This window comes from Mandrillus leucophaeus, unplaced genomic scaffold, assembly GCF_000951045.1.
Source record: "Mandrillus leucophaeus isolate KB7577 unplaced genomic scaffold, Mleu.le_1.0 Scaffold595, whole genome shotgun sequence".
Lineage (NCBI taxonomy): Eukaryota > Metazoa > Chordata > Mammalia > Primates > Cercopithecidae > Mandrillus > Mandrillus leucophaeus.
The window spans coordinates 949,243-964,735 of record NW_012106419.1 but is presented as its reverse complement, the minus strand read 5'-3'; the positions used below and the strand labels follow the sequence as shown (position 1 = coordinate 964,735).

Below are 15,493 nucleotides of genomic sequence, written 5' to 3'. Positions count from 1 at the left end.
ATTTTGACATATATTTATATATTTTGTATAATCTATATTTATATATTTTGTATAAATCCATATTCTTTTATGGATATTTATATATTATATTTATGTGTGTAAATATGTATGTATTTTATACACACATACATACACACACATTTTTTTTTCTTTTTTTGAGGCAGGGTTTTGCTCTGTCACCCAGGTTGGAATGCAGTGGCATGTTCATGGCTCACTACAGCTTTCACCTCCTGGGCTCAATCAATCCTCCCACCTCAGTCTCCTGAGAAACTGGGACTGCAGACATGTGCCATCATGCCTGGCTAATTTTTCTTTTTTGTAGAGATGGGGGTCTCACTATGTTGCCTAGGCTGGTCTTGAATTCCTGGCCTCAAGCGGTCCTCCTGTCTCAGCCTCCCAAAGTGTTAGGATTACAGGCATGAGCCACTGCACCCAGCCAATAGTTATATTTTCATTATAGGTTGGACCCTCTGTGTCTCATCTCAAGCTTTTAACCTTGAATTCAATAAACAAAAAACACCCTGAATTTGTTGTCATTATTTGCATTTGCCTGATCTACTTTATTAGTTCACTATATATATAACATATATACACATATATGTTATATATATATTTGTGTGTATGTGTGTATATATATATTTTAGACAAGGTCTTGCTCAGTCACCCAGGCTGGAAGGCATTGGTGTGAACAGGGCTCACTGCAGCCTTGACCTCTCAGGCTCAAGCGATCCTCTCCCCTCAGCCTCCTAAGTAGCTGGGACCACAGGCATATGCCACCATGCCCGGCTAATTTTTAAAAATCTTTTTGTAGAGGTGGGGTCTTACTATGTTGCTCAGGCTAGTCTTGAACTCCTGGGCTCAAGTCACCCTCCTGCCTTAGCCTCCCAAAGTGCTGAAATTACAGGCGTGAGCCACCATGCCTGGTGACTTTTAATATTTCTGAGTCACATTGTTTTAGGTTTGTCATTTGAGAGCACATGGCTGAAGATTTTTTTTGATCCATTCTGAGTCCTTTCCTTTTAAAAGACGAATTTTATCCAGTTACATTTATTTTTAAAACACATGTTTGATCTTGCCTCTATTATACTATTTTGTTTTCTGATTTTATGTTTTCTTGTTGCTTCTTTTTTCCTCCATCTTTTGCTGTGAGATCTCTGTTTTTCCTTTAAAAAAAAATCCCTCAGCAATTTGGAAAGGATATAGTTTGCTTTCTGTTAAACAAGTTTACAACTTTAAATAACACACTCAGATTTCTCTTTTTCTCAATATATCATTGACGTGGTTTTTTAACAACAGAGCTTGGCTGTCTACCCTGATTAGATTCACCAGATGCTTGCCAAAACTCCTCCTCACTTATGCCAAGCTGAGCTTTCCCTCCACAGCCCAGACGAAATGGCTCTGGCTGCCCTTGTTTGTGGCTGTTTAAAAACAAAACTCGTTAACATATTGTCAAACCATCTTTCTCTGAAGCCTACAGAGATTTGGCTCTAGCTGCCAATGGTAAAACAGCAGGCAGGCTGCAAGTCATGGCTCCAGGCCCATTCTGGAACAGGGGCGGGGCAGCACGGGGTCGGGTGGGAGGCCCAGAGGTTTCCAAGTGACAGCCACAGTGCCTCCCCATGGCCTAACCCCACAGGAGGAGGCAGCATGGAATGGAGGCACATAGCTTTGCATCAAAGTGCCCTTTCTCTCACTCTGTGGTCTAAAGCATTCTGTTAGTTGCTCATCTATGGGGTTCTCACCTCCCCTGCAATACAGGCTTTCCCTGGTCCAGCAAAGTTTCCACAGGCTCTTACTTCCCCTGGTCCAGCAAAGTTTCCATGTCTCTCTTTTTTTTTTTTAAGACTGAGTCTCACTGTGTCCCCCAGGCTGGAGTACAGTGGCATGACCTCGGCTCACTGCAACCTCTGCCTCCTGAGTTCAAGTGATTCTCATGCCTCAGTCTCCCCAGTAGCTGGGATTACAGGCACCCGCCACCACACTTGGCTAATTGTTGTATTTTTAGTAGAGATGGGGTTTTGCCATGTTGGCCAGGCTGGTCTCGAACTCCTGACCTCAGGTGATCCCTCGGCCTCCCCAAGTGTTGGGATTACAGGTGTGAGCTACCGCGCCTGGCTGTCTTCTGCCTTCTTAATCACCCCTCTCCCTGCTTCACCAGCATCTTTCAGAACCCCCTTCAGGGCTCTTCCATCTCTTCCGGGAAATGCTCTGAGAGATTAGAGTGTCGTGCCTGGGAGCCAGATGGGGCAACCCTGGAGGGCCTCACTGCTCCTCCTGGCTTCAACACCTCCCTGCTCTCCACAGTTCAGCTCTATCTGCTCCCTCCAGGGAGACTACCCTGATTGCTCCACCTTCTCTGACCTCCCATCACCCTGATTGGGTGTTTCTGAGGCCAGGGCTGAGGCCTCCTCCTGTGGCTCCCACATGGCTGAATACACAGAACTAGATACAAAGAGAGCTTAGAAGACTGACCGAACAAATGAGAGGTCAAGACAAAGGACTCTGGAATCTGACTGCTTGGGTTCAAATACCAGATCTGTGGTTCCTGAGTGGTGGGACCTTGAGCAAGTTACTTAATGTTTCTACAAAGAGTTGTCATGGGGATTAAACGTCACCATGTGTGAACTACAGGGCGCAGCCTCCAGCCTGAAGACATGGACTCAGTGGAGCCAGCACTGTACTATGAGCCAGCGTGGTTAACTGCACTGTGACAGCTTGACCGAACACTGATGCTGTGTGCAGGTGGGTGTGTCACCAGAGCTCTGGTGTAGGAGGCTGGTGATCTGGGGCAAATCATTTCTCTTTTGTGGAACAAAGACGAAGGCCTGGACACATGCCCTCTGCGAGCCCTTCCTGCTCTGGCTTCCATATGTGCCGTGGGTGTTGAGAGTTTGTGAGCTGTTCCCTGCTCTCGGGGGCTGGGGAGCACATTTTCAGCAGAGGCTCTGCCCCAGTTTCTGATCTGACTTTCCAGCTGGAGACCTCCTTTCCCTGCCCTCCCCTCCTCCTCCAGCCGTCCCTGCCCCAGCCCTGCATCCCCAGGAGGGTACCAGCGCTCCACTGCTGAGCAGGATCATGAAGATGATGAATGTCTCGAACCAGCTGTGCTCCACGATGTGGTAGCAGGTCTTGCGCAACCGCCACCAGACCTTCCCTGGGGCCTGCGAGGTGTCCACCGCACAGCAGGGACAGCGCCGGACACAGCCTATGGGAGAGGGTGAGGGTCAGGCCCAGCTCAGGACCTGTGAATGCCCACGTCTAATGGCAGAAGGTTGAATGGTTGAAGAGATGACTGACAGAAAGAGCTATGATGGTGGGGGTGGCGAACAGGGCAATATGGTGAGCAGGGCCGTGTAAGCGAGGGCCGTGGGCACCACCCATGGGGGCTGCACACTCTGCAGACACCCTGTGAGGAGGATGGATGGACTGAGCACCCAGTGAGTGGGTGAATAGCCTGGCAGGCCTGGGCAGGGACAAGGCTGGGCTGGGATAGGTTCCAGCTTGTCTGCTGCTCATCTGGAAAACTGTCCCCCTGGGGAAATGATAGGAACTCCTGGGCATTCCCTGGGCCTTCTCCATGTTTGTAGTTTCTGAGCCTTGGGAAGGGCAGACCCCTAAATGAGAGCCCCCCATGGATGTGTCACATGGAGGGCAAGCTCTCATTTTTTTTCTCTCTCTCTTTTTTTGAGATGTTTCACTCTTGTTGCCCAGGCTGGAGTGCAATGGTACAATTTTGGCTCACTGCAACCTCCGCCTCCTGGGTTCAAGTGATTCTCCTGCCTCAGCCTCCCGAGTAGCTGGAACTGCAGGTGCCCGCCACCACGCCCAACTAATTTTTTGTTTTTTTAGTAGAGACGGGGTTTCACCATGTTGGCCAGGCTGGTTTTGAACTCCTGACCTCTGGTCATCCATCCGCCTTGGCCTCCCATGGTGGGGATTACAAGCGTGAGCCACCACGCCCAGCCAAGCTCTCATTTTATCCCCAGTTACCCTCCAAATATACCACCAATCCATAAAAACTATAGATGCCAGTCAGCATGGCCACATGTGTCATACCTGCCTCAAGGATTTACAGAGGGCCTACTATGTGTCAGGCACTGTGCCAGGGCCTGGTGGTACAGGAGCGAATTAGACCCAGACCCTGCTGCTGTGGGGCACACAGTGATGCTAACACACCAGAAACACAGTGTTTCCAGTCCTTGGTGCAGCTGTCCAGCCCAGCACTCCGTAGGCAGACACGTCAGGCAGATGGAGGAACCCCCAGCCTAGCAGAGGAATGGAGGAGGTAGGCAGATATCTAAGGCAGGGTGTTGGTGCCACGTGGCCCTGGGCTCCGAAGAGCTGCTGGTCCTCCTGTCCCCTCTGGGTGGAACTGAGACTGGGGCAGAGGGTTGCCCGGGCCGTTACCTTCGGTGAAGCAGTCCTCTGGATCCTTGACATCCTGGCCCAGGTCAGGGATCTGCTCCAGGAGCTCAGCGGTGTTGGTCATGTCTGCTGTGCTGCCCTCGGAGCCACTGTCCTCTTGGGTCTGTGGACAAGGGTGTGGGGCAGGGTGGGAAAGGGTGTGAGTGTGGGCTGAGTAGCAGCCTTTGGCCTCGAGCCCAGAGTCTGAAGGAGCTTGGGGCTCCCTAAAGGGAGGCAGCATCTTCATGACGCACCCTGGGACCTGCCACGGAGCCCCCTTTGGCCGGTCAGGGCTGGGCCAAGGCTGGACCTGGGAGCTCCCGGGTCTGTGATTCTGGTCTGCTGGAGTCTGGGGTTAGGGTGTGGGGGCTGTGAAAGGGGTCTGGGAAGCCACTGGGGATGGGGACTGCATCTAGCTGGGAGCAAAACAGACATGGGGTAGCAACATGGACACACGGTGGGACATAGACACATTGTGGTGGCATGGCACGCACAGTGGAAAAAGGCATGCCACATCCAGAACAAGTCAGAACCCGGATCCCGGGCAACACACAGGCAGCAAAGTCAGACTGCAGAGAACAGGCCAGCAAACCCACCCACATGTTTTGCCCAGTTCCCGTGGGTTCTGGTGTGCTGGGCAGAGCCTGGAGACTGGGAAGGTGATGGAGCCCTCCACTTCCTGTCCTTGTAAGTCTGCTGCCTTGACCTCAATAACTTGATTATAGGGAGGCCTCAGAGAGGCATTGTGCATGCAGGTGTGCCCTCGTGAGTGTCCGTGTGTGTCACTTGTGGGTGTGGGTGTGGAGGGGTGTTACAGGGGCCACTGTGGGTACCCTGCCCAATTCCATTGCATGAGACTAGTGCACCCATTCCCAGCCACTGTGAACACTAGCTGCTCAGCTGGCCCTCCTCCAGAAAATCATCTTCAGCTGGGGGCTGCCGTCCCGAGGGGTGGCCACTGCCCAGCAGCCACTGATACAGGAATACAGAAGGCCAGCCCCTAGCCTTGAGCTGGGACAATGCTGTGGTGCAGTTCATGCCCCAGAGCTCTACTTGGGACAGGATGAGGCTGACTCCAGCTGGAAAGCCCTTCCGTAGCTTCCTCCTTTGCCTCATCCCGTTTCTCTTACTTTCTCATGGGTTTCTCCTGAGAACACCCTCAACAACTCATTTGCACAGGAATCCCTCTGCTTCTAGGGAACGGGACGTAAAGATGGGTATGTTGGGGGAAAATCCATCATTCCCTTCAGGTCAGGTCCAAAGCCCCCACCTTGGCTGCCGCCACCTCACATCAGCTCAGGCCCAGGCTCCATTTAGAGAGGGGCTTGTCTGAATTCCTGGGCATGGCTATGCTCCTACGGCTGCCTTCTTTCTTTTCTTTTCCTTTGATGAATCAATCTGCTGATGCCTCAGGGGCTTCTTTTCCATTTTTGAGATCTGTGATGGGAAAGGGATGGATTCTGGAGGGAAAACAGAGCCTACTGCTCAGTGCAGGTGGATCCTTGGCCAGAGAGATGGGGCTCAGCCTTTCGTGGTTCCCCGTGGCTTTGAGGGTTCCTTCCCCTCTCCTCCCAGCTCAGTTAGGGGATGAAAGGAGTTGGGGGATGAAAGAGGCAGGCCAGAGGAGAGCAGCATGCTTATTTTTTCTTTCCAAACACTGGAGCTGTCTGAAGTCCATGGGGCTGTCATGTGAGAGGACATGTTCTCAGGTCCTACTGCAGGTGAGACGAGGGAGTCCCTTTCCCAGGAAAACTCCAGCCTATCTCTCCCTTATATAGGCTCCCCCATGAATTGATTTGAAGGAAGACTTTTAAAATTCATTCAAAGGTTAGCATCCGTGTGAGAGCCTCTTCTCTCCCATGACATTCTGCCTCTCTCCTGTGTCTTCCTGTCCCCACGTGCCTTCACGGCTCAGACCATCAAGTGGAGAACCGTGATCTGCACAGTCAGGAAGATGACTCTAGTAGGCCCTTGTGCTCCAAAAACTGACCATGCTTGCAAAACTTACATGGGCCCATCTCACAAAAGAGGAAAAGGCACAAGTGCTGCACTGAGTGAGGTCGGGCTGCAGGACAGTGGCCACCAAGCATTCTGAACATGTGCCCTCCACCTTCTGTGGGCTAGATGTGAGTGAGGCTGGGCGGCTTAGTCAGCAATGCCACCAGCCTCTTGCTCAGGGGTTGCAAACTCCAGTGCTTACAGAATCAGGCAGGTAACAAAATGCAGTCAGGCAGGTGGCTCTGTGGCAAACTAGAGAACTCCAGCCAGCATCCAGGAGGTGGCTCTCACTTGCCTCTGGCAGGGTGGCACGTCTTCTGATTCTTCAAGAGAAGCCGGAAATGCAGATTTTTACATAAAAGCTCCCAATTTTTAAATAGTGGCAGCTAATTTAAAGTAAAACCTTTCTGTGGCCAGATCAAAATGCAGTGGTAGGCTGGGTGGGCCTCCCACTTGTGGCCTCTGCTTTGGTGCAGATAAGAAGCTGCTGGTGTGCAATGTGCTCATTCTCAGAGCTCCCTGAAGTCTTCTTTGTTCTTTGTTTTTGTTTTTGAGACAGGATCTCCCTCTGTCACCCAGGCGGGAGTGCAGTGGTACAATCTTGGCTCACTGCAATCTCCACCTCCAGGGTTCAAGTGATTCTCAGGCCTCAGCTTCCTGAGTAGCTGGGATTACCAGGCGTGCACCACCATGCCCAGCTAATTTTGGTATTTTTAGCAGAAACGGGGTTTCACCGTGTTGGCCAGGCTGATCTTGAACTCCTGACCTCAAGTGATCCACCTGCCTTGGCCTCCCAAAGTATTAAAATTACAGGTGCGAGCCACTGTGCCCAGCCTCCTGAAGTCTTTGGATGAGGAGATTCACAGGACAAACATTTGCCAAACAGGACCAAAACACAGGGATGGAGTGTGTGGAGAAGGTGAACACATGGAGGTAGTGGGTTAGTACTGCATCAGAGTTTGGGACCAGAATTTCCAGAATTTCCCCTTGGCCTTGGGCCCTGCACCATCTCCCCCCTGTCAGGAGAGGGATGCCCGCTCTCCCCTCTGCAGACTGGTCTTCCACGCTGCCTGTGACAGTGGCTGTGGCTCCCAACAGCAAATGCAGGCGTGCACCTCTCACAGCCTGGCTCTGAGCCAAGCAGCAGTGCCCCGCCGGCTTCATGGACAAAGGCATGCATTACCTCACCACACCCTGGGGCCTGGGGTTCCGCTTTCCGCTGCTGCTGCTGCCAGTCAGCCTGAGATACACTGGCCTCGGCCTCGGAGGAGGCAGTCGCTGACACCTGGCTCCAGGTCCTGGAATCCGGAGGGGCCTCTGGGCCAGCGGACACAGGCTGGGATTCCTGCTGAAAAGACCCCAGCCTATGAGCTGAGTCCACACACCCAGCCAGAAGGTCTCCAGGTCCCTGACCCTGGGGGTTTCAGACCCTGCCCGTGCATCTCGGTCACTGCCTCCAGCTCTCTTCATGGGGCCTCCATCTCACTGAAGACCCCTCCCTCAGGGGGCCTGAGCAGGCAGGTGGGAGGTTCCTGGTAGGTTCAGGCAAAGGGCCTAGAGCCAGACGAAGCCCCTGGCCAGCCTGGCGTAACTCCCCCTCCCCAGACTCCCTGGAAGGGTGCAGCTGGGCCGCGATGGCCAGCTCACAAATGCTGGCCACTGTAGGAAGGGCACATTGACTTCCCTCGTAAGTCCCCGTGACACTCTCAGATGAGAACACACACACATCCCCCAGAGAGCCAGAGTCGACGGGCTCAAGAGAAGGAACGGAGGAGGGAAAGCAGAGGCAGCTGGAATTCCCCTCCGTGCTGGAGATCATTGGAAACTGTGGTCTTGGCAACACCAACACGCCCCCTCCCTGAGCAGACATTACCACTGCCCCACAACCTGATTGAAAGGGTGGCCTCTGGGACCACAGGGAGGCTGGAGGACGTGAAACCAAGCCCAGAGCCTTAGATCAAGTTTCACACATGGGGAGCCGCTGCTCTCCACAGCCAGGCCCACCCAGTGCAGGCCCAGAGGAAGCAGCCAAGATGGGCCGGACTCAACAGGGAGAACACTCCTGGGGGCTTGACCTAAAGCCCTAAGGAGAAGCCATCTGAGCCTGGCTCAGGCCAAGGGAAAATGGAGGGGAGGGGAGGGGTGGGCCCTGCCTGCTTTGTGCAGACTCTGGTCCCCAGTGTTAAAAATAACAGGTTGGGAGATAAGATAGTGCTGTCCCTGACACCTCAGTCTTAGGGATGCTTATTTTTAAATCTCAGAATGAGCCCTGGCCGTGGGAGGAGGGGAAGGGGCAGTCTGGAGGTCAGAACACTGTAGTTCTCCTTCACCAAGACACTACCTTGCCAGTCCTGGAGGGGGACAATGGTCAGTGTGGGGACTGGGGGCTACAGGCACTGTTCTAAACTCATGAGGAACACCTAGCAAGTCTCTCTTGCCATGCCTCAGTCTCCCTGTCGTACAATGAGCTCCCCATGCCCAGCCAGGGCGTGAGTGGTGGACAGCAGCGCCTCCCCAGGTCAGCTTCTGGACTGAGTTAGGAAGAGAGGGTTGAGGGCTGGTCTCAGCACCGCTCTGAGAGGCTGGCTGTTGTGCGGAGGGCCTGCCTTCTACCCCTACCCACTGCCAAGGCAGTCTGGCAGAGGCAGCCGCTTTGAGTGAGGCTGGGTGGCCCGGACAGCAGAGCTCCGGGCCCTGTATATACATGCAGGGGTGGGGGCCCACCTGCTTGCTGGACTCCTCCTCCGTGTCCAGGCTGTTCTCCTCATCCTCTTCCTGGTCATCTGTGTCTGACTCGGCCACAGCGATGGGCACACACACAGGCTCTGGATCCCTGGGGGTGCCCTGACCCGGCTGCTCGCCTTCCTCAAACCGTGTTTCCTTGCGGGTGGGAGGCACCTTCTCTGTCTCTGGGGGTGGTGGGGAGTAGGGGGTGGCAATGCAGCTGGGCAGCTGGCCCTGGGCGGCAAGGGCTGCGGGCTTTTGAGGCCGCTGCCGCAGGAGCCCACAGCAGAAGTCCCAGGTGGTCCGCTTGACAAAGCGCAGGCCCCGCTGGATGCGGGCCAGGGCCAGCTGGAGGTTGTTCATCTCTCTGTCCTCATCAGGGGCTGTGAGGTTGTCTGCACTGAAGGAGCTGAGCAGCAAGGCCAGGAAGAGATTCAGGACCTGTCGAGATAATGGGTCAGGCTCACCAAGGCACTGCGTCATGCCAAGCCTTCCAGTCCCAGTTCTATGATGGGGAAACTGAGGCCTAGAGACCTTTAAGACTGCCTGTGACAAACAGCTCCGAGGCTCGAATCCAGGGCCCTGAGCCCTCATCCTAACCCCTCATTTTCTTGAATATGGAAGGTTTGGCCATAAAAGAAAATACAAACTCGAATTCTTCTTTCCAAGGGCTCAGACACAGTCTGAATTGAGGATGTTGTGTCCTGGCTGAGGTTCATGGGAGAACTATGCGTGCATTCAGTGTCAAAGTGAAGGGCTAGCCCAGTCACACACACTGAGCCCTGTCTTGGCACCAGTGGCTTCTACACACAAGCCTTCTTCTCCCTTTTCCTCTTCCTGCTGCCTTACGAGTAGTGAGGGGCAGTGGGGTTAGGATGGGCACAGGTCTCCTTTCTGGGAAGTGTGAGTCCAGGGACAAGACAGAATCCCACTGAGAAGTCACCCAGAGCTTTTGGGACTTTGTTGGAAAGATGAGGAGCAGTGACCTGCCTCTGAGTTCCCCACTGAAGCCAGCTTGGTGCTCAGAGGCCTGGGGCTGCTGCTGTAGGGCATATGCCACCTGAGGCCCAGGTCTGCCACGCTTTCCAGGTGAGGGATGCTGGGACTGGGCAGAGAAAGGTGCAATGACTGGAAAAGAGGTCAGGAAGGCACACGCAGCCCTCAGGCACTTGGACTAACCATGGGGTCAGGCCACTGAGAGCTGACCGTATCTAGGCTGTGAGGGTAGGCTAGGAAGGGTAGTCTAGGCTAGGAAGGGTACTGTGTGAAGGTCAAGGCCTGCTATGCTGCAGGGAGCCAGGGGAGGGTGCAGTGTTGGAGGTTCCACAGGGTGCAGCATTTTATTGAGGTCTATCATCAGGGCTTAGGGACTTGAGACTTCTTAAGAGGGGTTGCATAACCCTCTGCCTTTGGATGGTTCTGGAGAATTGCTTGTCGTCAAGCCCTCCTACAAGACTGAAGCTTTAGCTTTTGTTTAAAAAGAAGGCCTTTGCTGTGTGACAAGGGGCTGGGCTTGTGTCCATTTCCCAGTCTCATGGAGGGTCAGTTAAGATGGCGGTGGGCTGATTCCCACATGCATGGGTCAGACTGGCCCATGGCTCACCAGGCCGCCAGGCCACCATGGGCTTGGTGTCTCCTCCCTCCCAGCGCCTTTATGGCAGCGTGGTGTGTGAGGATGGGTGCACAGTTCTGTTTGGAAATCTACTCTGAGACTCTGTTCTGGTTTCTCAAGAGCCTCTAAAACACGCCACTACCAGGGACTTCATCCCTATCAGCAGGCTGGGAATGAGAATTCTGACAAAAGCAGCCTCAGAAACATGCCTTTGGCTTAAAAGTAATACATATTCATGCGGACAGTACGGAAGGTGAAGAGGTAGGCTCTCCCATACTCTCTCTACGGAGAGATGATCACTTTTGACACCAGGCAGCCTTCTTTATCATTACTACGGGGTAGAGCATGTGATGCAATTCTGAGCTGCTCTCTACACTGACCTCTGGCCTGGCCCCTGGCCTTTGTCCACAAGGACCCAGGCATGGCTGCCTCTATTCCCAGGAAGAATGCCCACTGGATCCTTCCCCCACAGCCCTCACTCACACCAGGCCCTGCATCCTCCAACCTCCAGGAGTCCTGGGCCTAGGCTGGGAGTAGGGTGGGGGGGCGGAGGGTGAGTACCTAGGCAGCCATGCCCACCCACACAGGAGTCTAGGGCCCTCCTTGTCGCTGGCTTCAGAAGTTCAGCTTCTTCTAGTGCTTTCCCCGTCAATCGTGCTGCTGCTGCTCCCAGCCCTGCCTGATCATCACTTCCCATTTCAATGGCAATCTTGCTTCCTCCCACGCCCAGCAGAGGCCCAATTCCTCAGGCGGCCGGGGAGGGGGCTGTGTGGGCTGGCATTAGCTCCCTCCTCCAGCAGCCTCTAATTTTCTCATCCTCAGGCAGATCTGCTGGGAAATCGCAGGGCTCCGTGTGAGGGGTGGCTCAGCGTGGCCCTAGGCTGAGTGCTTGGCAACTCTCATTCTCCCTAGAATAGACAGCCTGGCAGGCCCTGGGGTTGGGATGGGCTGAGCAACCGTCCACCCCAAGGGATAGCTAGTTTGAGGGGACATAAGCGGGGGCTGGGGGCTAGCCAAACAGCAGGGTTCTAGTGGCATTGTGCACTGAGCCCTGGCTCCGCTCTCTCTGGGCTCCACATTCCTTTGGCCTCTGGGCTCATGGGCCGGCGGGGGAATGATCCCAAATTGGCTGGCCCTGTCCTGGCCTGGATAAGGCACATGGGAGAAGAAGTCAGACAGGTTTGGGGGAAGACTCTGGAATCTATAGCCGATAGTACTTGCCCCACAGCAGGCTGAAAAAGTGAATGTAAAACCTCTCTATGAGCTGATGTGACCGCACTGCCCACAACAGAGACATACAGCTATGGGTGGGAGCCAGACAACGCAGGTATGCTGCTTGAGCATGTGTGGGCCACCTGTGTACCCAGGAAGGTAGCTTCACATCCACAGTGGACACTGATTGCTGCCTGAACCAGACTGACCCCAACCTTGCCTCTTCCTAAGGCACCTTCTCTGGTATTTAAATTTTGACCTTTCTCAGTTCCAGAATTCCCCACATTGTAAAGACACAAGACAAGATGCACCTGCCCAAGGACAGACAGGTACCCACAGGAGCAACGGTGTGGGCCCCTCATGATGGGACAGCAGAGACTCCTACCACACTACTCAGGATGACATATAAAGCTCCTATGGGCCCCACCTTACCTGGACCACCACCTGTCTGCACCTGTGCTTTGCTCATCCTGCTCCTTCCCTCTTCAGCATTGCCTGTTTATCAGATCAGCTCCAAAATCCCTTCCAGGAAGCTTTCCTTGATTTTCCTAGCTGAGTGGGAACAGTACCCACGGTCTCCTCCTTAATGGCTCTGATCACTCTGACCAGTCTGAGAGTTATTTCAGGCCTGTTTGAACTCTCCACCTCCCCAGTCATCTCTCAAGCTGGTGAGTGATGTCAGGGCTAGCGCTAGACCTCATTTGCCTCTGTATGCCCAACAGCATGTGGCACAATGTTTTCCATGCAACAATGGCTTAGCAAATGTTTAAGATAAATTGAAAAACCATGTGATAATTCATTGATAGTGTGTGACAGTAAAACAATGGGTAGATGAACAGATAAGTAAATGAATGAAAACAAAATGAGTAAATAATGAATAATAGGTAAGTAAGTGGGTAAATGCATGAATGAGCAAAATGCAGTGAAGAGGCCAGGCACAGTGGCTCACACGTGTAATCCCAGCACTTTGGGAGGCCGAGGTAGGCGGATCACCTGAGGTCAGGAGTTTGAGACCAGCCTGGCCAACATGGTGAAACCCTGTCTCTACTAAAAATACAAAAAATTAGTCAGGTATGGAGGTGCATGCCTGTAATCCCAGCTACTTGGGAGGCTGAGGCAGGAGAATCACTTGAACCTGGGAGACAGAGGTTGTAGTGAGCCGAGATGATGCCATTGCACTCCAGCCTGGGCGACAAGAGTGAAACTCAGTCTCAAAAAAAAAAATGTGGTGAAGAGTGAGTGAATAGATGGATGGGTCAATGAGTGAGTAAGTAGACAACTGGATAGACAGATGAGTAGATAGATGGAATTGGTGAATGAGTGAATGGTGAGTTCATAGATGGGGGTGGATGAATGAGTAGAGGAGTGAATGGTTGGGTGAGTGGACAGATGGGTGATGGATGAAGGGAGGGATGGATGGTTGTGTAAGTGAATGGATGGGTGGATAGATGAATGGGCATATGGATGCGTAAGTGTGTGAATGGGGGTTGATGAATGGATGACTGATAAGCAGATTAGTGAACGGATGAGTGAATGAGCAAAAGGGGGTTGATGGATGAATGACAAGGTGAATGAGTGGATAAATGGATGGGTGGCTTGGTAACTAGGGAAGGATCTGCTGATCCTTCTGATTGCTGGAGTGCTGAATAGATGGATGGGTGGGTTTGTTGGTGGGTGGGTGATTGATAAGTGGATGATCAATAGGTAGACAGCTGTATAAGCATATAGGTGCAAGAATAAATGGGTACATTGAATAGATGGTTTGTTGATAAGTATATAGATGGATGAGTAAGTGAGTGCATGGCGGGTGGATGAAATAAATGAGTGAGTAGTTAGATGGAAATGTGGGTAAATGAATAGATGGATGGATGGATGGGTAGATGGAGTGATAGAAGGGTAAGTAAATGGATAATTGGATCGGTGGGTAGCTGGGTAGATGAGTGGATGGTGTGTGTGTGTGAGGCCCTTGGCCAACTTACCACAAGGTTGCCAATGACCATAACAAGCAAGAAGACCAGCAGGCACAATGACTGCCCAGACACCTCCATGCAGTCCCACATGGTCTCGATCCACTCTCCACAGAGGATGCGGAAGATGATGAGGAAGGCATGGAAGAAGTCCATCATGTGCCAGCGAGGCAGCAGGCCTGAGTCGCTGTCCCTCAGCTCTGAGTAGTTCTTGCCAAAGAGCTGCATGCCCACCACAGCAAAGATGAACACGATGATGGCTAGCACCAGCGTCAGGTTCCCCAGTGCCCCCACTGAGTTCCCGATGATCTTGATGAGTGTGTTCAGGGTGGGCCACGATTTGGCCAGCTTGAAGACCCGCAGCTGGGGAAGGAGGAAGAGCAGGGGACCTTGTGAGGGTCTCTGGCTCCTGCTGCCCACGGGCACCCTCACTCTCTCTAGCTCCTGCCTGAAAGTCCAGGGAGTCCTTGGAGGGCACTGACACCTATTTTTCCCCCCATTTTTCCCAGAGCACCCACTACTGTTTGTCTCCACAGCCTGAGGGCAGCTTCACTGGGCACTGCTCTGGCGCTCAGGTCAACAGCTCCAGCCTCACCTTCCCAGCTCAGCCCTTCTCTTCGTCCCCACACCAGCCTCCTCTCTGCCTTGGCCTCACTTCCAGGAACTGCCCACTACATTCTCTCAACAGGGAGTGTCCTTGCTCTTTCATACCTGTCCTCATCACGTATCCTTTAGGGCAGCTCAAACCATCTCTGAGTCGTCCAGTCACCTCTGCCTCTCAGTCATCACAGAGAAAGAGGGGAAGGTGCTTAACACTTACTGAATGTCTGCGTGCCAGGCCTTGTGCTTAGAATGGATGAACTCAGTCAGAACTCCCAATAACCACATGAGGTTGGCACTGGCATTACCTCATTTGACAGAAGAAGCTGCCAACCCTCACAGGTGGAGTAACTTAGGTCTAAGTCCCTTGGTTCATAGCAGTGGAGTCAGGACTAGAACCCACAGTCTTGGCTTTCCCTCCTGACCCCACCATCCTGCCTTCCTACACACTCCCCGCCGCTCCACACCCATCCACTGTATGTGCAGCAACCCACAGTGCTCAGGACCTCCTCCAGGAAGCCTTCCCTGACTACACCTCCCGCCCCATGTCTGGACCTCTCAAGCATTTCAAGCTCCAAGTGTGGTCCACAGACCAGCAGCTTTGACATCACCTGAGACTCACTGAATCAGCATATGCATTTTAACAAGATCCCCAGGTGATGTGTGTGTGCATTAATATTTTAAAGATGCTGATTCAGAAACCAGCAGGCAGAACCTCGGATGAGCAGTTAGCAGCCCAGCTCCCTCTGTTATCTGCCACGTAGCTGTGGGAAATTCGTGTCATCTCTCTGAGTCTCTTCATCTGTGAAATGGAAATGTAGTAATACCAGCCCCACTCCTGGATCCTGTGAGGGCTAAAGGGGTCACATTGGACCACAAAGGGCTTTGCAATTCATCAGGATGGCCACCACAATTGCTCCTCTGGAGAAATGTCTCCTGCCTTGCCTGCCTCTGTACCCCACCATCACCAGCACCG

At 53.1% G+C, this 15,493-nt stretch overlaps 1 protein-coding gene across 6 annotated transcripts in view; it reads right to left on the bottom strand.

The window, feature by feature from the left end:
- SCN5A (sodium channel, voltage gated, type V alpha subunit) overlaps positions 1-15,493 on the bottom strand; it is a 91,826-nt gene that overhangs the window by 21,919 nt on the left and 54,414 nt on the right. For 3 of the 6 annotated variants that reach the window (XM_011999484.1, XM_011999486.1, XM_011999483.1), the window contains exons 15-20: positions 15,283-15,360; positions 13,930-14,306; positions 9,127-9,567; positions 7,586-7,750; positions 4,408-4,528; positions 3,051-3,205 (exon numbers count right to left, since the gene is read on the bottom strand). In XM_011999484.1, coding sequence (XP_011854874.1) covers positions 3,051-3,205; positions 4,408-4,528; positions 7,586-7,750; positions 9,127-9,567; positions 13,930-14,306; positions 15,283-15,360 — 1,337 coding nt within the window. The remainder of the gene's footprint in view (positions 1-3,050; positions 3,206-4,407; positions 4,529-7,585; positions 7,751-9,126; positions 9,568-13,929; positions 14,307-15,282; positions 15,361-15,493) is intronic. The other 3 variants (XM_011999487.1, XM_011999485.1, XM_011999488.1) reach the window with 2 other exon arrangements.